This window comes from Nicotiana sylvestris, chromosome 1 (assembly GCF_000393655.2).
Source record: "Nicotiana sylvestris chromosome 1, ASM39365v2, whole genome shotgun sequence".
In the NCBI taxonomy this organism is placed as follows: Eukaryota; Viridiplantae; Streptophyta; class Magnoliopsida; order Solanales; family Solanaceae; genus Nicotiana; species Nicotiana sylvestris.
This window is the reverse complement of record NC_091057.1, coordinates 101,171,150-101,195,881: the sequence shown is the minus strand read 5'-3', so window position 1 is coordinate 101,195,881 and position 24,732 is coordinate 101,171,150. Positions and strand designations below refer to the sequence as shown.

Genomic DNA, 24,732 nt, shown 5'->3' with positions numbered 1-24,732 from the left:
CAGGTAAAGTGGACAAACAAAAGTTGATAAAATTAAAACAAATATGAACAGACTTTTAAAACAAATCACACGGACTAAACACAAGTAAAGGAAAGAAAGTAGACTCACCTTAAAACTTGAAAAGTCAAAAGTTTGAACTCGGATTTGGACAGACCTTTCTTAAGGCTGAACGGACTTTAATCGAAGTGTTTACCTTAATCGAAGTGTTTCTCAGATGAGAAACACTTCGATTAAGGTCTATTAGACCTTAATCTCTTTGGCTCGGACGGACATGGACCAGTGATGAAGAACTACAAAGTTCCAAAACTCAGATCTGGGATTCATGCTTCCCTGATCAGATTCGGACCAAACCAAGTATGGTTTGGTCACGAGGAGGGTCTGGGAGTGTCTGGTGTGAAGCTGGGGTCGATTGGTGTAAACCGTGTTTTGACTCGAATCTTCAAATGAAGATTCGAGAAGGTGGGATAGGATTCGAGGTGTGTGGTTGGTAGATTTGGGTTCAGGACGGCATGGGGGTTCTATGGTGTTAGGGGCAAGGTCACCGGCGTCCATGCCGCCGATTTTCATGGTGAAGAGTACAGGGGCGGCTCTAGGGTTTGGGGGTTCTGGTGAAGACGACGAGGCTGGGGTTCGGATAGGGGGGCAGGGTAAGATTATGGGCTTATATAGTTAGTGGGTAGGCGGATCTCAACCGTTAGATCAATCTAGATCTACGGTCTGGATCTGATGGCTTAAGTGGAACGGTGTCGTTTCGAGGGTAAAGGGTTTGGGTTGGTCTGGGTGGAAACGGGTCGGGTTCTGTTCGTGGGTATGGGAAATGTGATCTTGGCCGTTGATCAATCTGGGATCAACGGCCCAGATCAACCTGTATCAATACGACGTCGTTTGGACTCTCTGGGCATCAGCTGGACTGGACCGGGCAGGCCTGGTTTGAACGTTGTTTGTTTGGGCCAATTTTAATAAATTGGCCCAATCCGGAATAATTGCTGATCATTTTTTTTTTAAAAACAAAACTAAGCAAAAATCAAATTAAAATTAAATACACACTCAATACAATTATTTGCACACACACTAAGATATTTCAAAACAGGTAAAATCAAAACAAATCAAAATCACGGACGAAGATGCCTATTTATGATTTTCTATTTAACGACCGGATTACGGTTCGAATTATGCATGACACACACATTTTTTTGTATTTTGTTTTAATAAAGTAAAAATGGGCAAAATTGTAAATAACCAACAAAGTGCCATGTAAAAATCCAAAATTTGTACAGCAGGGCCAATTATCATTATTTCTTATTTCTTTTGGAGCGATTGTCGTGCGAAACAAAAATCACGTGCTCACAGCTGCCCCTCTTTGTTCGGAAACACGAAGAGTTTTCGTGCAAAGATAAAGTGAGCGTGTATGAGCGATTTTTGCCTATGGACCACTCCGTATGAAGCATGTTTTTGAAAGATCTGACCGAATCTTGCTTCAAAGATTTCCTACATATCCTGGGCTAAACAGGAATCAGGTCAATGTAGTTCGAGAAGTTTTGGTAGCTGGGACTACCATGGGATTGCAATGCTTGCTGCTACTGCTGTTGCTGTTGTCACTGCTGCGTCACTGACCGCCTTATTACAACCAAACGAAAATTGGAAACTGAACTAACTACTTATATGCATGTCAACTGCTAGTTACAAGATTCCTATCTATGATTCTTTTACGACTTGATCTTGGGTCTTAGCTGATTCTGCTTGTAGACTCCGATCTGAATCTTGATGCTTGCGAGTTACGGCGACCTGTTTAATCTCTGGGATACTGAGTGAGACGCGATAGGCAGGGTACAGGACCTTAATCAAATGTTGGGGTCAATCCGCCTTCCATTTACTCCGATGCCTCGGGACATCTCCTTTTTTCTTTTTCTTCTTTGATTCCGAACTGGGAGTCATCTCGTGGGTCATTTCGATCCATGTGGCTCGAGGTCAGACCTGCGGGAGAAAACAAACGAACAAAATTTTCTGCCCCAGTTTCACTAGGAAAATTTCGTTAATTATTCGCCAGGAAGTTCATAAAATTGATGAAAGAGGATATGCATGCTCAGTTCAGGGTTGGAGCCCTAATACCGACTAGCTGGGGAAAGGTTCAGTTTAGGGTTTAAAACCCTAACGCCGACTGAAGGAAAAATTCAGTTTAGGGTTTAAAACCCTAATGCTGATTAAAGGAAAAGTTCAGTTTAGGGTTTAAAACCCTAATGCCGACTAAAGGAAAAATTCAGTTTAGGGTTTAAAACCCTAACGCTGATTGCATGAAAAAACTCAGTTTAGGGTTTAAAACCCTAATGCTGGCTGAAAGGAAAAAGTTCAGTTTAGGGTTTAAAACCCTAATGCTGACTAAAAGGAAAATTCAGTTTAGGGTTTAAAACCCTAATGCTGATTGCATAGAAAAGCTCAGTTTAGGGTTTAAAACCCTAATGCTGGCTGAATGGAAAAAGTTCAGTTTAGGGTTTAAAACCCTAATGCTGATTGCATGGAAAAGCTCAGTTTAGGGTTTAAAACCCTAATGCTGGCTGAATGGAAAAAGTTCAGTTTAGGGTTTAAAACCCTAATGCTGACTAAAAGGAAAATTCAGTTTAGGGTTTAAAACCCTAATGCTGATTACATGGAAAAGCTCAGTTTAGGGTTTAAAACCCTAATGCTGGCTGAATGGAAAAAGTTCAGTTTAGGGTTTAAAACCCTAATGCTGATTGCATGGAAAAGCTCAGTTTAGGGTTTAAAACCCTAATGCTGGCTGAAAGGAAAAAGTTCAGTTTAGGGTTTAAAACCCTAATGCTGATTGCATGGAAAAGCTCAGTTTAGGGTTTAAAACCCTAATGCTGGCTGAAAGGAAAAAGTTCAGTTTAGGGTTTAAAACCCTAATGCTGACTAAAAGGAAAATTCAGTTTAGGGTTTAAAACCCTAATGCTGATTGCATGAAAAAGATCAGTTTAGGGTTTAAAACCCTAATGCTGGCTGAAAGGAAAAAAGTTCAGTTTAGGGTTTTAAAACCCTAATGCTGACTAAAAGGAAAATTCAATTTAGGGTTTAAAACCCTAATGCTGATTGCATGAAAAAGCTTAGTTTAGGGTTTAAAACCCTAATGCTGGCTGAAAGGAAAAAGTTCAGTTTAGGGTTTAAAACCCCAATGTTGACTAAAAGGAAAATTCAGTTTAGGGTTTAAAACCCTAATGCTGATTGCATGAAAAAGCTTAGTTTAGGGTTTAAAACCCTAATGCTGGCTGAAAGGAAAAAGTTCAGTTTAGGGTTTAAAACCTTAATGCTGACTAAAAGAAAAATTCAGTTTAAGGTTTAAAACCCTAATGCTGATTGCATGGAGAAGCTCAGTTTAGGGTTTAAAACCCTAATGCTGGCTGAAAGGAAAAAAGTTCAGTTTAGGGTTTTAAAACCCTAATGCTGACTAAAAGGAAAATTCAATTTAGGGTTTAAAACCCTAATGCTGATTGCATGAAAAAGCTTAGTTTAGGGTTTAAAACCCTAATGCTGGCTGAAAGGAAAAAGTTCAGTTTAGGGTTTAAAACCCCAATGTTGACTAAAAGGAAAATTCAGTTTAGGGTTTAAAACCCTAATGCTGATTGCATGAAAAAGCTCAGTTTAGGGTTTAAAACCCTAATGCTGGCTGAAAGGAAAAAGTTCAGTTTAGGGTTTAAAACCTTAATGCTGACTAAAAGAAAAATTCAGTTTAAGGTTTAAAACCCTAATGCTGATTGCATGGAGAAGCTCAGTTTAGGGTTTAAAACCCTAATGCTGGCTGAAAGGAAAAAGTTCAGTTTAGGGTTTAAAACCCTAATGCTGGCTGAACGGAAATAGTTCAGTTTATGGTTTAAAACCCTAATGCTGACTAAAAGGAAAATTCAGTTTAGGGTTTAAAACCCTAATGCTGATTGCATGGAGAAGCTCAGTTTAGGGTTTAAAACCCTAATGCTGGGTGAAAGGAAAAAGTTCAGTTTAGGGTTTAAAACCCTAATGCTGACTAAAAGGAAAAGCTCAGTTTAGGGTTTAAAACCATAATGCTAACTGCATGGAAAAGCTCAGTTTAGGGTTTAAAACCCTAATGCTGGCTGAAAGGAAAAAGTTCAGTTTAGGGTTTAAAACCCTAATGCTGACTAAAAGAAAAATTCAGTTTAGGGTTTAAAACCCTAATGCTAATTACATGGAAAAGCTCAGTTTAGGGTTTAAAACCCTAATGCTGGCTGAAAGGAAAAAGTTCAGTTTAGGGTTTAAAACCCTAATGCTGACTGCATGGAAAAGCTCAGTTTAGGGTTTAAAACCCTAATGCTGGCTGAAAGGAAAAAGTTCAGTTTAGGGTTTAAAACCCTAATGCTGGCTGAAAGGAAAAAGTTCAGTTTAGGGTTTAAAACCCTAATGCTGACTAAAAGGAAAAACTCAGTTTAGGGTTTAAAACCCTAATGCTGATTGCATGGAAAAGCTCAGTTTAGGGTTTAAAACCCTAATGCTGGCTGAAAGGAAAAAGTTCAGTTTAGGGTTTAAAACCCTAATGCTGACTAAATGGGAAATTCAGTTTAGGGTTTAAAACCCTAATGCTGATTGTATGGTTTTCTTGTTTTAATAGAAGATAAAAGGGAGTTTCGTGGAAGCTTACCTTTCGAGTGAATTCATCATTGCCGAAGTATTTCCTGTACCCGTTTACCTTCTTCTTTGGGCGACACCTGCTTCTTGCACGGTTGTCTTGGATTAGACCTGTTTCAACCTTTCAGACAAAGAATCATTTGTTAGTTCGGAAATGACGGTCGGTTTGGTGACCTTGATCGTTCCCAGTTGCTTTCTTGCGTCTTTATTTCTGTTTTGATTGAAGGTTCTCAACGGGGATTTTATTGGAGGTGTTCTGTGGGAATTTGTACAAAAGGAAGCTCTGTGGGGGAATATTTACAAAGTGGATTCTTTGTGCGGATTCTGTACAATGGGGTATGCTGGGTTTTTGTTTCAAAACGAGTTTCCCAAGGTTTGTTGGGGTAAGCCTGTTGGGGAATATTTACAAAAGGACTCGCTGGGGATGTGCTGATGAAATTCCGACGGGGATTTTTTTTTCTCCTTTTTTTCTTTTTTTTTTCTTTTTTTTTCATACCGGGGAGATTTTGTGGGAGATTGTACATAAGGAGAAACTCTGTGGGGATTTGTACAGGGGGAGACTATGTGGGGATTTGTCCGAAGGCGGACTTGCTGGGGAAGATTTCAAGATTTCTCTCTTTCCTCTTTACTCTGAAACACCATCAAACGTCATGATTCATCATGCTTGGGCAATCATACCAACGAGATGAGGCGCTTTCCTTCATGAGACGGGATTCCTGTGCAAACAAACCATGCCACCTGCCCTTTCCGGTGTGTCCTGAACTCGGGGTTAAAATGCAAAGGAGATTCGAAAAGAAACGAAGAAAGGGGGAAACAAATCAGAAAAGGAATACCCTTTTCGGGACGAGAAAGACTTATCTGAGGAAGATAACGCTAGCTTTAAATGACATGACATGCTCTTTGGACTGGATGTCTGACCTTCTAAGAACTTGCGTTTTCCTGAACCAGAACAGATCTGTGATTCCAAACCGGTGGCACTCTGCCGAAACTTTCTTGGGGTGGCGTCATTCTTTTTCGGCCAACAACGCCCTTTGCGGGTTTTCGCTGGCTGACCTCTCTCATTTCTCTTCCTGTCATCGCTTGATAGCACTCTTTGCAAGTTTTTTACTAAACAAACTCTCTCATTTTGGTTTCTCTACTCCCGTCGCCTCGCGGTGCCCGAAGGTTTTCACCGCCGAGACTCTCTCATTTTATCTCTCTCGATTCAGAGTGTGCTGGTCTCCATTTGTGATGCTTATTGGTTCCCCACCATATTTGGTAATTGATTTGAAGGCTTGTGCTTGGTAACGAAAGGTAGATGATACTAGCTTCTCAACTGCTCGACGTGCCCCGATTTTTAATTTCAGGGTGAATGGGATTTTATTGTTGGTGTGACTGAACCTCAGGGAGAGGCTGCCTACGTATCCTTTCGGAATCAAGTCAAACGTAGTTCAGGCCTCAATCAATGTTTTGTTTTGTTTTTTTTTTTTTTTGTTTTTTTTTGTTTTGTAAGCGGCTCAAAAGTTGGTAGAGAGAATTGGGTAGTGTTTGGGGAGTAGTGGGGAATAAAACCTTCGCCATTTTCAAACGTGTCAGGACCACTGGAGTATGATTTAGACGTAGTACCTCTTGACTGCATCTGCATTTACTGCTGTGTCGGGGTCATTTCCTTCGATATCACCTAGATACAATGCTCCTCTTGGCAATATCTTCCTTACGATGTATGGGCCTTTCCAATTCGGAGCAAACTTCCCTTTTGCTTCCTCATGATGCGGCAGAATACGCCTCAGTACCAATTGTCCTACTTCGAAATTCCGGGGTCGGACTTTCTTGTTGTAAGCACGGGCCATCCTTCGTTGGTATAACTGTCCGTGACAAACTGCGGCCATTCGCTTTTCATCAATCAACGTCAATTGCTCTAACCGAGTCTTGACCCACTCGCTGTCCTCGATTTCTGCTTCGACAATGATTCGAAGCGAAGGAATTTCTACCTCTGCCGGTATTACAGCCTCGGTCCCATAAACCAAAAGATAAGGAGTCGCTCCCACCGATGTGCGTACCGTAGTGCGGTACCCCAATAATGCAAAAGGTAACTGCTCATGCCACTGTCGGGAACTTTGTATTGTCTTCCTCAAAATCTTCTTGATGTTTTTATTTGCAGCTTCCACAGCACCATTGGCTTTTGGCCGATAAGGAGTGGAATTCCTGTGTGTTATCTTGAATTGCTCGCATACATCATGCATCAAGTGACTGTTCAAGTTTGCTGCGTTATCTGTAATGATAGTCGCAGGAATACAGAAACGACAGATAAGATTTGAGTGTACAAAATCCACCACAGCTTTCTTAGTGACCGACTTGAGGGTGACAGCCTCTACCCATTTTGTGAAGTAGTCTATGGCAACCAGTATAAACCTGTGTCCATTCGAGGCCTTTGGTTCAATTGGTCCAATGACGTCCATGCCCCAGGCGACAAATGGCCAAGGTGCGGACATGGGATGCAGTTCCGTGGGAGGTGCATGAATCAAATCACCGTGCACCTGACACTGATGACATTTCCGAACAAAGCTAAAGCAATCCTTTTCCATGGTCATCCAGTAATAACCTGCTCTAAGGATTTTCTTTGCTAAGACATACCCGTTCATGTGAGGTCCGCACACACCTGCGTGTACTTCGTGCATGATCTTTCTCGCTTCCTCGACATCGACACATCTTAGGAGATTGAGGTCCGGGGTCCTCTTATATAACAATTCACCGCTCAAGAAGAAATCACTTGCATGTCGCCTAATGGTCCTCTTTTGATCACCAGTAGCGTGCTCGGGGTATTCTTGCGTCTATAGGAACCTCTTGATGTCATGGTACCAAGGCTACGTATTTGATCCCGCCTCGATTACACTGCAGTAACCGTGTCTTTCCTTGATTTGGATTTCCAAAGGATCGACGTGGGCGCTGCCCGGGTAGGGTAGCATTGAAGCCAAAGTAGCAAGTGCATCTGCCAGTTCATTGTGACACCTCGGAATGTACCTGAATTCTAATGATGTAAAGCGCTTGCTGAGGTCCTCCACATGTTGTCGGTATGGGATAAGTTTGACATCCCGAGTTTCCCATTCGCCTTGAGCTTGCCGGATGATCAGGTTAGAATCTCCCATAATCAGTAAGTCTTCGACATCCTGATCGATTGCCATATGCATGCCCATGATGCAGGCTTCATACTCAGCTGTATTATTTGTGCAAAAGAAACGAAGTCTAGCTGTGGCGGGATAATGCTGACCAGAAGGCGAGATCAAAATTGCCCCAATCCCTACACCCTTGGCGTTCACGGCTCCATCAAAGAACATCTTCCAAACATGAGCTTCCTCCGAGATCACTTCTACGGTGTTTACTTCTTCATCTGGAAAGTAGGTATCCAATGGCTGGTATTCCTCATCGACCGGATTTTCGGCCAAATGATCTGCTAACGCCTGGGCTTTCATTGCCGTGCGAGTGACATAAACTATGTCGAATTCCGTAAGCAAGATTTGCCATTTAGCCAGTCTCCCAGTAGGCATTGGTTTCTGAAATATATACTTCAAAGGATCCAACCTGCTTATGAGGAACGTAGTGTGGGCTTGGAGATAATGTCTCAGCTTTTGAGCAACCCATGTGAGAGCGCAGCATGTCCTTTCCAGCAGAGTGTATTTGGCCTCGTAGCCGGTGAATTTCTTGCTCAAGTAGTAGATTGCTTGCTCCTTCTTTCCGGTTACGTCGTGTTGCCCGAGGACGCAACCGAAAGAGTTCTCCAAGACTGTCAGATACAAGAAAAGTGGCCTCCCTGGTTCTGGAGGGACCAAGACTGGGGGATTCGAAAGGTATTCTTTGACTTTATCAAAGGCTTCTTGACACTCAGTTGTCCATTTGATCGCCGCATCTTTCCTTAACAGCTTGAATATGGGCTCACACGTGCTTGTCAGCTGGGCAATGAACCGACTGATGTAATTCAACCTGCCCAACAGACTCATCACGTCTTTCTTTGTTCTCGGGGGAGGTAGATCTCTGATGGATTTTATCTTAGTTGGATCTAGCTCGATTCCTCTCCTGCTTACGATGAAGCCCAAAAGTTTGCCCGACGGAACTCCGAAAGCGCATTTGGCTGGGTTTAGCTTCAAGTCATACTTCCTTAATCTCTCGAAGAATTTCCTCAAGTCTTGGATGTGATTATCCTGTGTCCTGGACTTGACTATCACGTCGTCCACGTACACCTCTATTTCCTGATGCATCATGTCATGGAAAATGGCAGTCATGGCCCTCATGTAAGTAGCCCCAGCATTCTTCAAACCAAATGGCATGACCCGGTAACAGTAGGTGCCCCAAGGCGTGGTGAAGGCAGTTTTCTCGGCGTCCTCTTCATCCATCAATACCTGATGATACCCAGCGTAACAATCTACGAAAGACTGTATCTCGTGTTTGGCGCAATTATCAACGAGGATGTGGATGTTGGGCAGCGAGAAATTATCTTTAGGACTTGCTCTGTTCAGATCTCGGTAATCTACACATACTCGAGTTTTCCCGTCCTTTTTTGGTACTGGGACCACATTCGCCAACCATGTTGTATATTGGACTACCCGGATCACTCCTATTTTCAGTTGCTTGGTGATCTCCTCTTTAATCTTGTCACTGACCTCAGTTTTGAACTTTCGTTGCTTTTGTTGAACTGGAGGACAATCAGGATGAATCGGCAATTTGTGAACCACTAGATCAACACCTAGTCCCGGCATGTCATCATATGACCAAGCAAACACGTCTTTGAATTCAAAAAGAAGTTGAATTATCTCCTCTCGCGTCTTCTTGTCCGTGTGAATGCTTATCTTGGTCTCCCGGGCTTCTTCCGGGGTTCCTAAATTTACCGGTTCAGTGTCATTCAGATTTGGCTTAGGTTTATTCTCGAAATATTCCAACTCTTGGTTTATCTCCCTAAAAGCCTCTTCCGCATCATATTCTGGTTCTGGGTTCATTAATTCGTAGCTAAATAACTCATTGTGATCTGGGCATGAAGTCCGCAAGCATGTCATATTTAAAGCCGCCTTATTAGGACTGAAAAGGAAGATAAAAAGAAAAAATGATAAAAATCAGAACAAAAGAAAGAATAGGAAAGCAATGATGATTTTTTTTTATATTTTCTTTGGAAAGTTGGAAGACAACAATGTTTACAACTAGGAATTCAAAGCAACAATTGAAAAGAAGAAAACGTTCAAGTTATGTCCTGGAGATAACTTGTGACACAGGAAAGGTGGCAGGACAGGTCTACCCGGACTTCCGTCTAGTCGGGAATGGCGTGGCCTCCCAGTTTTGAAGTTGGGCGCTCGGCCCCATGTACAGCATCTCAGCAGTGCTTGTGCCTTCACCTGGTTGAACCATGTGGACCTCGTAGAGCATCTCTCTCATTGCCCCACATATCTCCTCGATTTCCTCAGCTGTGAAGCCCTCATCATCTTCTTCTTCAATGTACCTCGGCCTGATGAAAGTTGCGTATAAATCCGGCAGTGGTTGTGGTAACTTCCAACCCTCATTTTTCCTTTTCTTTGCCCACTCTTCGTCTAATGGAGTAGGTTTGAAACCTAGTCCAAAAGGTTTCTTGATGATTGGCAAAGTGATGGGTTCTGTTATTCCCTGAAGGGTTCGCCCAAGCCCCTTCCCTGGCCTAAATCCATGCCGGATCATCTCTTTGGCCACCATAAACGAGGCGTTAGACAGGAAAGGCTGGGGGCAGGGCATTCCCTCTTCGTGCTGCTCTGCCAGTACAATCTCGAAAGCTTGATAGACCGTATGTTCGCTTCCTTCTCTCGGTTCAAGGTACGGGATGGATGGGTCTCGATAAATGGCATGCTCATCTTCCCCATGGACCACGATCTCTCGGTCTTCGTACTCGAACTTCACCATCTGGTGAAGAGTGGAAGGAACGGCTCCTGCCGCATGGATCCAAGGTCTGCCAAGGAGAAAATTGTAGGATGTGTCCATGTCGATCACCTGGAAGGTGACTCGAAATTCGACTGGTCCTATGACCAACAACAGGTCTATTTCTCCCATGGTATCTCTCTTGATGCCGTCGAAAGCTCTTACGCAGACATTGTTGGGTCGGATTCTTCCTGTCCCAATTTCCATTCTTTGTAGCGTGGAGAGCGGGCAAATGTCAACACCTGATCCCCCGTCCAACATTACCCGCTTGACATAGTAGTCCTCGCATTTAACTGTTAAATGCAAGGCCTTGTTGTGTGCTGCTCCTTCCGGGGGTAAATCATTCTTGCTGAAAGAGATTTGGTTGACGGCGAAGAATCTTTCTGTCATCCGCTCTAGTTGCTCCACCGAGGTTTCAACTGGTACATATGCTTCATTCAGGGTTTTCAGCAGGATCTTTTGATGCTCGGTTGACCTCATCAATAATGACAACATGGATACTTGCTCAGGGTACTTGCGCAGCTGATCTATTACTTCGTAATCCGGCATTTTCATTTGTTGGAAGAACACTTCCGCCTCTTCAACACTCACAGGCTTCTTTGGAGGGAAGCGCCTTTGTGTGGCGTTGTTCAGTTCTTGGGTATTTGAATACCTTCCAATGAAAGTATTTTCTGGAAGTTCTCCCATGACCTCTTTACCTTTGTACATCACCAAAGTCTTTTGATAATTCCACGGCACTGTGGACGGGTTGGTCATTGGCTTTTGTGGCACGCGTCCGATAACCACTGGCTCATTCAGCCGAGGTGGTTGAATCGTCCCCCGGACCACATAGGCCCCTTTTGGCACGTACATAGGTTTTGTCTTTTTGATCCCGAAGTTCTGCGTCTTCTCAGCTCGACCTCGTGGTATGTTAAGAACTTCATTTTTTACAGGGACCACTTTCTTCTCTATCTTCTTTTCAGGCTTGCTCTTTATAGCCTTGGCCTCCTCCCCCTTTTCTGGTTTCTGGTCTATTTCAGGCCTCTTCCCCGTGTCGACAATGGAAATTATGGCTTTCAGAGCAGGGTTGAACTCTTTGTCTTCACAAATCATTCCGATCAGCGGCCCATTATTGTGAGCGGGCAATGGATTGTTAGTCACATTCGGGATCTCTTTGTCCCTTAGCACTATTTTCCCCTACTCTATCAAATTTTCGACCACTCTTTTCAATGACCAGCAGTCGTTTGTATCATGTCCCTCGGCTCCTGAATGATAGGCGCATCTGACTCCGGCTTTGTAAGAAGGCGATGTTGGGTTTTGCCTCGTTTGGGGAATTGGTTGCAAGAAACCCAACTGGACTAGCTTAGGGAACAAAGTAGAGTATTGTTCACCGATGGGCGTGAAAGTCCGCCGTCGAGGTGGCTCCTGGGGGCGGTAGTTATTCTGCGGGGGTTGTGGGTTATAGTGGTTGCGGTAAGGAGGCTGATTTCTGGGAGGTGGAGCTGGGCCTCGGTTGGCTTGTTGTGGTGGATGGTTATAAGGTTGGGCATTCATGACCATATAAGGTTGATGAGCATATGCCAAATTTGAGTGGGGGTAGTAGTGTTGTGGGGCTCTTTCCGGAAAATGGGGCCTGGGATGACGATACTCCCTTGCTTCCGAGGCTGCCATAGTCGTTTCTTCCTTCTTCTTCCCCCTTGTCGTTCCTCCAGACCCGCTTTGGACGGCCTGGGAAGTTGCCCTTATGGCTGCTTGACTCAGAATCCTACCCGTTTTCAACCCATTTTCCACCATCTCTCCAATCTTGATCGCTTCCGCGAATGGCTTACCCATGGCCGACATCATGTTTTGGAAATAGTCAGACTCTTGAGCCTGGAGAAAGGTAGTGACCATTTCCACTTCATCCATGGGAGGCTTCACTCTCGACGCCTGTTCACGCCACTTAATAGCATACTCTCTAAAGCTTTCCGAAGGTTTCTTCTTCAAATTCGACAGAGAGTTTCGGTCTGGCGCAATGTCGATGTTATACTGGAATTGTTTTACAAAATCTCTGGCGAGATCATCCCATATATGCCATCGGGACATTTCCTGATCCATATACCATTCCGAAGCTATCCCTACTAGACTTTCCCCAAAATATGCCATTAGCAGTTCTTCTTTTCCGCCGGCTCCCCGCAATTGGTTGCAGTATTTCTTAAGATGTGCAATGGGGTCACCGTGCCCATCGTATTTCTCGAACTTTGGGGTCTTGAAACCCGTTGGCAGGTGCACGTGAGGGAACATGCACAGGTCGGCGTAAGAGACGCTCTTTTGTCCGCTCAATCCTTGCATATTCTTCAAACTTTGTTCAAGGCTTCTCATTCTCTTGGCAATCTCATTTTGTTCTGCAATTCTGGGGTTCTGATCCTGCCCGGGTGCAAGCTCGCACTGAGGCGGTAGAGGATTAGTACTGGTAGCGAACCTAGTTGGTTCCATTGAGAGCGATGGGGCTTGGAATGTAAAAGAGGATGAGTCAAAGCTTGGCTTGTACGTGGTAGGCTGTGCCGTAATCGGGCAAGGCGATGCAGTAAAGATGTTCATGCTTGCATCAGTGGATGACATTCGGGGATGAGGCTCAGAAGGCGATCCAGCAGAGAAGGCTGAGGTGGCTGGGTACCCGAATGGGGTAGCAGGATAATTTATGGGGACATTAGAAGTCCCACTTGACCTGGAGAATAATTCAGGGAATCCGGGGACGACACTTGGCGGCTCTTTCCCATTGTTCCAGTCGTCCAGCATTTCCAACATGCGGAGCCGTAGGATTCTATTTTCCTCCGCAGTTGCGGATTCAGGTGTGAGGACGGCTGAGATTGAGCTCTCCTCAGAAACAGGGATCGTTTGCAATGGAATTTCTGAAGACATTTCCACACTTCCTTTTGACCTGGTGAAGTAAGTGTGAGTACTGCTTCTGGCCCTAACAACAGGTAGTTGAACACTTCTCCTTGACCTCGTGAAATATGAGTGCGAGGCCAGACTTTCACCAAACCAACCGTCCTTTCAAAAACCCTGGAATACTCAATGACAAACGCACGGTTAATTTTGTAGCAAATAACAGATAGTTAATCTCACGTTGGGCATGATGCACCTATACAGTTAAGTGGATTACTATATGTTTGCTACGAGAGCATGCGTCATTCCGGCATTTTTTATTAGTTTTCTTTTTTTCTTTCTTTTCTCTTTTTCTCTTTTGTTTTTCTTTTATGTTTTTTTTATTTTGCAGTAAAAGAAATGCGACCGGATCCGATGAGGATTGCCTACGTATCACGATGCCTACGTGAATCAGATCATTACGTAGTTCGAAAAACACAGATGATCGTAAAAGAAACAAACTCTTTATTGTCGAAATGTTCTATTACAAACTACATTTTGCAAAAGAAAAAGCGAACTTTGAAAATAAACCTAGATTCAAAATAGACTAAAAATCACCCTGATGGGAAAAACGAGCAGAAGATGCTAAGATACAGATTTGACCTATGAACGCATTATGGTTTTGAAAATTGGTGTCCACGGGGCATCGTTCGGCCTCACCGCAGTCCTAGGCGTGAGATCCCTCTCAAGTTGCTCCAGCTCATGCATAGTCTGCTTGACATAACCCATTACTGCCGAGAGGATGGTAACGCTGGACATGTTCTCACATCGTAGACATCGTCTGGTGATGGCATGGGCAATGGCCTTGATCCTATCTCTAGTTTGCTTTTTCTCTATGAGTAGGCGTTTCATCTGATCGCTACATGTCTTGAATACTTGAGCATCCTGTATATGTTGATGCTTCAGTCGCCGCACTTCCAACTTTATCTGGGCTATTGAGTCGTACCAGTATCTGCTCTCAATTTGGAAATCCTTAGCCTGATTAGCTGCTTTGATCTTGAGTGTAGCCATCTCTCTCTTTATTTTAGCAACAGTTTTCTCGTGGTCGCCTTCCAAATGATTCAGGTATCGACGATGCATATTTGCTCTTGTATCCCACTGTGCTTTGAGCTCTGCTATGACGTTTTCAGATTTCTCCAAACCATCTTGCCATTCTCTGATCTCGCTTTTTAGCCTTTTTATCAGGTGCTCGTCTGATCGACGCCTTGGCTGTTTATCTGCATCCAACCTTATCTGTTTGATCTGGGCTCTGAGCATTTCATTTTCTTGAATTAACCTGTTCCGCTCTCCCAGATCGGTAGCAATTTGCACGTTGTGCTCGTATTTCATGCCTTCTACTTGTTGCTTTAACCTGCTGATTTCGGCACAATAGCCTCTTTCCTTTGCTAACCAATCCCAATGCCTTTGCGATGACTCGGTGAAATTCCGGATGTGGGGTCTCTTAGCTGGCCTTTCATGCTCAAGTTCCCTTCTGTACCATGCAAGGTAACCTGGCGCCGTTTCTCCTTTGGCTCGATCCCGCACGCAAGTATCTGATTTCAAATATTGACCCTCATTCCAGATTTGGCGAATCTTTGCTTCTGGGAACTGTCCGTTAGGACTTATCTCAACTGCTTGAGCGCTAAGATCTTCCTCATGAGGTACTGTCTGGCATCTTCCGAACTGTCTCAAAACTCGGCCGGGTGCGTAAGGTTGAATGCTCTTAAGCCCCATCAGCAAGAAATGAGTTTTAGCCGCCGACATATATAAGATCTCATCAACAGGCAACCATCCCAACGTCCATTGTATTTGGCTGGTAGTAAGAGCTTGAAAGAACGAGGTCCATGCCAGGACTCCTTTGGGCAAAATGATCTCTTTGGTTCTCGTGTAAGATTCTTCTATGCGGGTCTTTTCCGGGGAACCATGGCTCAAAATCTCGGAATGATGGCAGAGGTGCTCGGTCATCCATATCTGTAGGAGCAAGTTACAACCTTCGAAGAAACTTTCCCCAGCTTTACAAGCTGTAAGAGCCCGAAAGATGTCAGATACCACCATTGGCGCGAGAGTACTGTCACTTTGCGTGAGTAAAGTGCTGACGACCCCAGATATATTCAAATCAATGTTTCCATATTTCCTCGGAAATACCAGAAGACCCAGGAACATTATCATGAACGCTACCCGTCTGTGCTTGTCCCACTTCTGACGAACTCCTTTGCTGCACAGTTTGTTGATTGGATTATTGAATCCCCCCTCATGACCGTACCTATCATATATGAAGCATGGAGTACAAAATCCGGCTGCCAGATCCGGGTTGTGGACTGTTCTGGGTATCTTCAATGAATCTAGGAATCGATGTACCATGACGACTCTTGAGGCAACCAAGTATTTATGTCTTAACGGAAGTTCAGTATTCCCGATGTATCCGGCCATTTCTTCCAAAGTCGGGGTGAGCTCAAAATCAGAGAAATGGAAAACATTGTGCGCCGGGTCCCAATAGGTAACCAAAGCTCTTATGATATCTCCCCGAGGCTGGATTTCCAACAGACCCACAAGACCTTTCAGATATTTCTTAACCTCATTTTGTCCTTCAACACCTAGATCATTCCACCATAGCCGTAATTTGACAGGGATTTTGGTCATTATTGAAAAATGTTCATTTTGCATCGTGCTCATCCTGCACATTTATTAAGGTGATTTTAAAAAAAATGACTGACTCAAAATATTTTTACAGAGGGGATCAAGTTTTGAACACGGCCTTTGAACACTTCGGGGACGAAGATTTTAAGGCTGTGTGGGTCTATTGGATAAAAATGCTAAACAAGACCCAAAGGTGACTGTTTATGTAAAGTCAGCCTTCCGGCGTCCCTTTCGGGAACATTCGGCTATTTATGACAAAACAACGTCACCTGACTTATTTATGACTCTTTAAAAATTTGGCACATCTTTTTTTATTTATTTATTTATTGATTTTTGGCTATTTTAGCAAAATGGGCTTGAACCCGACGAGGGTTGCCTACGTATCTCACATCCGGTGAGAATCAAACCGGCGTAGTTCGGGCGTACCGTAAATAGAAGAATCGAATAAACCTAGAAATCAAGAATACGTTTTTATATTTTTTTCTTTTCGAAAAGAGATAAAGACTAAAGAAAATATTTATTATTATTTTTTTAGGAAATATTTGGACTATTAGTTTGAATTTACAAAAGGGGTACTACGAAAGAAACAACACATTTTTTTGAATTATGAATTTTCCGTTTTTTTTTTACTTTTAAAATAAATACCTTCTCTTTTTTTTTTGATTTTGGAAGTGATAAAAAGAATTTTTTATATATATATATATATTTTTTTTAATAACTTAAACTAAGAAGACAAATTTTGTTTTTTTTTATTCTTTTGTTTTTAGAAAAATTCGGGCGAGGTTTTGACAATACTTGAACATTGGTTTTATTTTTCCAAAATAAGTAATTATCTCCCTGCGCTGCTATTTTCCCCCTTTTTTTAGAAACCGGTCAGCATGCGGAACCGAAGCAAATAAATGCACAAAACAAATAGGATGCAGCAGGGTGGTCTTTTTCGTTTCAGGTTGCCTGTCCTAGACGGACCCAACCCCTGTGTTGAGTCCCCTAAGTCAAATGCAACATGATGCAAATAAGCGTTCCTACTAGGGATCCGACATGAAGTCAAGTTATTCTAGGTTCGTAACCTGGGTATTTGTTCTAGACTGTGTACCCGAGCGGACAACTCGAGTCGAGGAGGGGGCTACGTACCGGGGACCCGCGAGATCGTCCGACTTTGTAACTTGTCCGACCTCTTTCTTATTTCAGGTATTGACACTAACAGAATAAGGAGTCTCGACCAGCGAGCTTCTCCCCGGAGGTAAGAAGAGAAGGGTTTCGGCACAGTTTATATACAGTTCAGATAATATCAAAGCGGTAAAAGACAACATTTAGCACGTTATGCAAAAAAACATGTAATAAATATCAGATAATAAAGCCAAATATAACAATTATTCTAAGCTCGAATTCTTGAACCCTGAACCAGTGGTTCTGGGTTTAAATCCCCAGCGGAGTCGCCAGAGCTGTCACACCTCCTTTTTGCGCGCCCCGCCCCCGAAGGGTTAAATGCGCGGGTGGAGTTTTTCCAATTTAAGTGACAATATTCGAAATGGGATTATTTATTTAATTCAGAGTCGCCACTTGGGAAAGGTTTGGCTTTTGGTGTCCCAAGTCACCGGTTTATCTTGAATCCCAAATCGAGGAAATTTTCGACTTTTCCAAATGAAGTCTGCGAACCAGAAATTCTAAGTAAGGAATTCTGTTGACCCGAGGGAAGGTGTTAGGCACCCTCGAATCCCGTGGTTCTAGCACGGTCGCTTAAATTGTTACAATGGCTAAATATCTGATTTAAATACATGTTGTGACTTATGTGCTTTTATTAAGTTTAAAACCGCTTTTATTATTATCATTTATTTTTATAGAATTGCAACGTCGTGAAAATGCATCTCGAACCACGTCACAATCAATGCACCCGTAGTAGTTAACACATTTCGACTCCGTTGAGATTTGAATTTGGGTCACATAAATGCGCACCCGAATTTAAGAATGTAATTTAATTAAGTCGCGCCTAAAGAATCTAACGCGTTATTATCTTTGGGGAAGGAAGTGGAATTCACTAAACAGTCCATCCCAAATTCTAAGTATTTATCATGATCAATTATTGAGGGCCCCGCAATTTGCATTTTTTATTTGGCGAGGCTCGTCTCATTATTTTAGAAGGGTATCCTACAGTGACTACATTTCTACTACGTTTGTCTCTAAAAAAAAAAAGATGATACCGAACTTACTTGTTTGAACAAATACAGACTGAATCTTTATTATGTTTGCCGAACCTAAATTTATTTGATTACCTGATTGATTGTTTATGAGGTGAGAGTTACCTCATGCTTTGTCTTCATCGAGTGAATACGCTTATTAATTTGCTAAGTGAGATTGCAAGCAAACTAACAACATATACTGAGTTATATTTAACGACCTCCAAGTTTTATTTTAAACTCTAACCTATTTGAAATTGAGAAACGAAATTGGCTATTTATTAGGAAAATTACTACTAATTGAACTCAAAACGACTATTAGTTTTCCTCAACAGTCATCGCATTATTTCGAAACAAGGAATCTATACCGAGACCCGATATCGAACCTATATCGGAACAAATAATCTGACAGGAGAGCTGGCATTCATAGCCAAACTCTTAATGTGACTGCATGAGAGTTTGTTTGGGATACATTTATCCCAGGCCTAGTACCACAGATTTGTCAATTCAGTGGTCTAGGCAAAATACATACAAGTGCTTGCCATGACTCTATGTTATACAGTCATAACTAAGTCAAACAGAGTGTTATACTGAACTGAATGTATACTAAATCAAACATACTGTCTATGTCATACTGTCATTACTATTGAACAATGCTATCTAATAGTTCATCTCAAACAGAATGTATGTTAGTTTATACAGAATGTTTGCAGTTTGCAGTTAAACAAATACAGGCCCAACTAACATTCAACCTATTTTAGCACCAATGTTATAACATAAACAGATGTTCATTTCTTTATTTCTGCTTCAACTTCAAACTTTCAACAATACATGGTTCAGAGGTTGTGTACCTGGAAATATTTGACAATTGAAGAAGAGGGAAATCAGCAGAGTAACAATGACAACAAGTGCAGCAGCAGTAACAGCAGGTAACAAAAATCCCAATGCAAGAAGCAGTTATGGCCAATGGGAAGAGGCAACAAAAATGACAGCAAAAGCAGAGGAGTGGGCTCAGAATTCAAGTGGTCCAATTCCAAAAGAAAGCAAACCAATAAGAATCAAACAACAGAATCTTAACTGATTCTTGAGAGGAAATTAGCACTTATTTGAAACAGGGTGAACAGACTGGAAATCGAACAAACAGCAGGAAGAAAACAGTTTCTGATTTTCGTGATATCCTTCTCCCTGTCTCCTTTCTTTTCAAAATCCAATGTCAATCTTCAGTTTTGAAATTATGCTTGAGTTATCAGAAAGAAATCTTTTCCAGTTTTTCTGTTTTCAGAATTCGAAATCTCAGGTGTTCCCTCTCAGTGTCTCTCTCTATCTCTGTATGCTCTATCTGTGTTTATTTCAAACTCTCTCTTTTCTTCAGGGTTCCCTAACCTCTCAATCCTTCCTCCTTTTTTAGTCAGATGTCTGCCCCCCTTTTATAAGCCTTAACCTTACCCCTTTTAACAGCCTGTTCAGAATATATCAACACCCCTCCCATGTGCCTTCACATTTTCAGATTCCAATTAGTTATTTAAGTATTAACCCCCATCAACATTCCCTGGCAGACTTAACTTTTAAAAGGTTTAATACTTTTAAACTAAAGCAAGGTATGGGCAGTAGAATATATCTGACAGCATATGCTGTCAAACCATTTTTAACTCAAAAACCCTTTTATGCAGGAAACAGGCTGTGCACAATGCACATGCTGTGCACAAGTGCACATGCCATCAACTCAGATTTCAATTACAGATCAAGCCTTAGGTTTCTGAAATCATATTAACAACTATAAGTAACTGAACTTGGTTCTTAATTGATTCAGGCAAATGTTCAACAAAAGCAAATCGATTTATTTTGTTCAGGCAGTTGAAACTAATTGACGACACATGTCGACTCGACTATATTAGCATTAACATACACAATCGTAGCCAAAAATCAGACATTCAAAAGTATAGGACACATGACTCGACTTATACTGATTAAACAGAACTGTACTTCGAGGAATCAGTTAACCAGTACAAATTTGAAATTCAAACTAATTTCACAACAAATACATATGCCTTATCAGAATAGGAGGGGGGGATTCAGACAAAAACAGAGGTTCAGGTAAAGTGGACAAACAAAAGTTGATAAAATTAAAACAAATATGAACAGACTTTTAAAACAAATCACACGGACTAAAACAAGTAAAAGAAAGAAAGCAGACTCACCTTAAAACTTGAAAAGTCAAAAGTTTGAACTCGGATTTGGACAGACCTTTCTTAAGGCTGAACGGACTTTAATCGAAGTGTTTCTCAGATGAGAAACACTTCGATTAAGGTCCATTAGACCTTAATCTCTTTGGCTCGGACGGACATGGACCAGTGATGAAGAACTACAAAGTTCCAAAACTCAGATCTGGGATTCATGCTTCCCTGATCAGATTCGGACCAAACCAAGTATGGTTTGGTCACGAGGAGGGTCTGGGGAGTGTCTGGTGTAAAGCTGGGGTCGGTTGGTGTAAACCGAGTTTTGACTCGAATCTTCAAATGAAGATTCGAGAAGGTGGGATAGGATTCGAGGTGTGTGGTTGGTAGATTTGGGTTCAGGACGACATGGGTATGAGAAATGTGATCTTGGCCGTTGATCAATCTGGGATCAACGGCCCAGATCAACCTGTATCAATACGACGTCGTTTGGACTCTCTGGGCATCAGCTGGACTGGACCGGGCAGGCCTGGTTTGAACGTTGTTTGTTTGGGCCAATTTTAATAAATTGGCCCAATCCGGAATAATTGCTGATCTTTTTTTTTTTAATTTTATTTTAAAAACAAAACTAAGCAAAAATCAAATTAAAATTAAATACACACTCAATACAATTATTTGCACACACACTAAGATATTTCAAAACAGGTAAAATCAAAACAAATCAAAATCACGGACGAAGATGCCTATTTATGATTTTCTATTTAACGACCGGATTACGGTTCGAATTATGCATGACACACACATTTTTTGTATTTTGTTTTAATAAAGTAATAATGGGCAAAATTGTAAATAACCAACAAAGTGCCATGTAAAAATCCAAAATTTGTACAGCAGGGCCAATTATCATTATTTCTTATTTCTTTTGGAGCGATTGTCGTGCGAAACAAAAATCACGTGCTCACAATTTCTACTCAATTATATACAACTACAATATCATACAACTTAAATATAATTTTTATACAATGTTGTTCAACTTTCATACAATAGTTAAATAAATAAATAAAAAATATATAAACATCAAAATACAATTTTTCTACAATATTTCTATAATTTTTCTACAATTTCGTAAATATAATGTATATAATGTCGTCTTCTTCTTCTTCTTCTTCTTCGAGTTTCTATCTGAAATTCAGCCAAAACCAAGTCTAATCTTTAACAAAACCCCTCAAAATGGAGATATAAACTCCAAACCATATTCCCAATTGTTTGCAACAACACCCAATCCAAACAAAATAATGATTTTTGAAAACCCAAATTCGAATTCAAAACTTCAAAGCTTTTTAATGGCTGTCAATGGTGGAATTGCTGCTCTCTTTTCCTTTGCTTTACATTACTGAAATTAGGGATTGAGAGATAGAAAGAGACGTAGAGAGAATTCCCAATTCTTTGCAACAATATCCAATTCAAACAAATAATATTTTTTGAAAACCCAAATTCGAATTCAAAGCTTCAAAGCTTTTTAATGGTTGTCAATGGTGGAATTGCTACTCTCTTATGCAAGGTACGTGGGGGAGAGGGGGGTGGGATGTGGAGAGAGAAAGGTGGGGAGGTGGGGTGGGTGGAAGATACGTTAGTGATTTTAGGACACTAATTATTATCATTAATTCCTTAAAATGTACATAAATGGTAATTGGGTATATAAAATGTAATTATAGTAAAACTTGAATAGAGAGGGTAATATAGTTTCATATAGTGTATAGGAATATAAAAATTCCTTTTAAAATTCGGACTATATATTTGCACCATATATATGACCTTTTTCAAGGGAATATTTTTGAAATAGCTATATATTTAATTATATAAATAAGTTGAATAATCATGATGCATATAGAACAAGAGTTGTTACTTGGCCAATTTTTCTTTCTTCACCCTCCATATTTGGCAATACCTTTGGCCTTACGTTGACAAACACTATAAATTCAACGTTACGTTCCGGAAATGTCTAGGCCAGAGAACTAGTTAGACAAACTTAGTAACTCTATCATATACATCCACATGAGGTGATATGTATAAATTAGCTATAATTGAATCTTCCTTGTTTTTATACCAAAAGCAAACAGTATCCATAAATTCACCAAACTTTAAGCTGGTGCTTAGATGAGAACGTACTGATCCAAACAAAAGATTGTACAAAACAAAACAAAAGGAAAGAGATCGATCATATTCCTCTGAGTTTATTATCTACAACTCATACTTTACAAATATATAGCATCAGTGTAAAATTTAAAGCAAGCATGCATTATACAACCTTAAATTTACAAAAATAAAGTAAAATAAAAAATTACATTATAAAGCTTTCTAGGAGATATATATTAGAGCGTATTTAATCAACGGGTAGACAGACAGACTATAGCAAACGAGCAATTTTGAATTCCCACAAATCAGTTTATTCTTCCTGCGAACTATAGATGAGCCAATCGTATTTATTTATTTATTTATTTGGAGAGTAATAAATTGAAAGAAAAAAAGAAAAAAAGTAGTTACTTAGCTAGCTTCAGAATTGGGACTTTAAGAAACTAGTTTGTTTTCAATGTCTTTAAGGACCTTGCACATTGAATTGTATGAAGATCCTCCTTTTCTTAAAGCATTCTCAGCGCTTATTAAAAGTTGTTTAGCCTTATTTCTTATTCCTTTCCCTTCTGGATACTGCATTATTGTTCTCACCATTTTCTCTATCTCTTCCCTTCCCACCACTTTCTTTGTCGGCAAAAACTCCGGCCGAACTGCCACCCTGAGTTCCTTCGTCAACATGGTGGCATTAAGTCTTTGCTCAGCGTAGAGTTGCCAGGCTATCATGGGAATGCCATTTGTTAAGCTCTCTATTGTCGAATTCCATCCACAATGAGACAAAAATCCTTTGTCTCGTGTACGTGTCAAAAAGCCCTCAGGCAAGTAATCTAGTGTCCCATCACAAGGTTATTTCTACTTGTTGTGCCCACGTTTGAACCACCAATCCTTTGTCTCGTGTACGTGTCAAAAATCCACCTACTGCCGAGTGACTTAATATTTCTACTTGTTGTGCCCACGTTTGAACCACCAATCCTTTGTCTCGTGTACGTGTCAAAAAGCCCTCAGGCAAGTAATCTAGTGTCCCATCACAAGGTAAGTGTTGCGCTGGACATAAGGAGCATGATGACTTGACATTATCCTCTTCTTTTTCCGACTTATCAACGGCAGTCTGTTCAGGATTTTGTCCTGAACTAAAAAAGCTTCCGTCGGCCCCACCATCACACGGTGGACGCACCACCCAAACAAACCTCTGCTGGCTTAATTTCAAACCCCAAGCCAACTCAATCATCTGCTTAGAAGATAGAGTTCCACCACTTCCAAATGATACATACAAAACTGACTCTGAAGGTTGCTTATCAAGCCATTTCAAAATCCAATTTTCCATATTTTTATCCTCAACATTTCTCCTCAAAGGCCCTATAGGGTAAATTTGTACTTTAACAACACTTTTCAACCTTTCATTTTCTGTAAGCCCTTTCAAAGTGTCACACTCAGCTTCTTCCCATGTATTAATTAAAATTCCATCAGATAAAGTGTACTCAATTCCTAGCCTAACGTGCTCATTGTATTGCTCATCATTCCGGTCCAGCATTGCATCAACAACATCATCCGGTCTAACCGGTTTACAGCCAGGAATCATCAAGATATTTCCATGGTCAACATATTGACCCTCTATTTCTTTATCAAGAACCTTGGCACTGTAAATTGCCAAGGCAGTGAACCATGCATTAGTTGGAACAAATACGTACTTTGGCATGTTAAATTCTCTGGAAACCAACGTCATGACTTCTGTTGAGAGAAGGTCCACGATGAGAGCGTCTGGCTTAATCGTTGATATGGCGATTCGGATTTCAGGTAAAGCCTGACGTACCTGTTAGAAAATTTTGCTTATTAGGAGAGAAGTGGAAGATAGGATGATTCTTTTTCACAACTTCGCTAACAGAATTTCTAGAAATATATAGGTGGGTAATTGTTATTGGTGATCTAAATCATCTCTGTCCCAAATTATGTGGTGTAACTCACGTCTCGAAAGTCAAACTTCTTAATTCTGACCGTAAATTCGAATATAGAATTTTTAAATTTTTTGAAATAAAATTTATATATTTAAAAATAACACAATAAGAAGTATTATAAGTCACACTAGTTAACAATTCTAAATATCTAAAAAGTATATAAAATAATCACGGTCAAAGGAAAACTCAATTGACTCTCGAAATCCGAAACCGGCCACATAAACTAAGACGAATAAAGTATATCTAGCCCATACACGTAATTTT

The 24,732-nt window shown here is 41.1% G+C and overlaps 1 protein-coding gene across 1 annotated transcript; it reads right to left on the bottom strand.

Moving 5' to 3' along the window:
• Positions 1 to 22,774: 22,774 nt before the first annotated feature.
• LOC104211162 (anthocyanidin 3-O-glucosyltransferase 5-like) lies at positions 22,775 to 24,239 on the bottom strand. Its single transcript, XM_070159855.1, has 2 exons — positions 23,417 to 24,239; positions 22,775 to 23,301 (listed from the first exon to the last, which is right to left on the bottom strand). The coding sequence occupies exons 1-2, from the start codon at positions 24,237 to 24,239 to the stop codon at positions 22,955 to 22,957; spliced, it is 1,170 nt and encodes a 389-aa protein (XP_070015956.1). The 3' UTR covers positions 22,775 to 22,954.
• Between the last annotated feature and the right edge of the window lie 493 nt (positions 24,240 to 24,732).

Bases quoted from the DNA above. Each gene is read 5' to 3' on its own strand.
- LOC104211162 (XM_070159855.1), bottom strand. From the start codon at position 24,239: ATGACGTTGGTTTCCAGAGAATTTAACATGCCAAAGTACGTATTTGTT. The intron at 23,302-23,416 runs GTACACGAGACA...CACGAGACAAAG, and splicing joins AGTAGGTGGATTTTTGACAC to GATTTTTGTCTCATTGTGGA.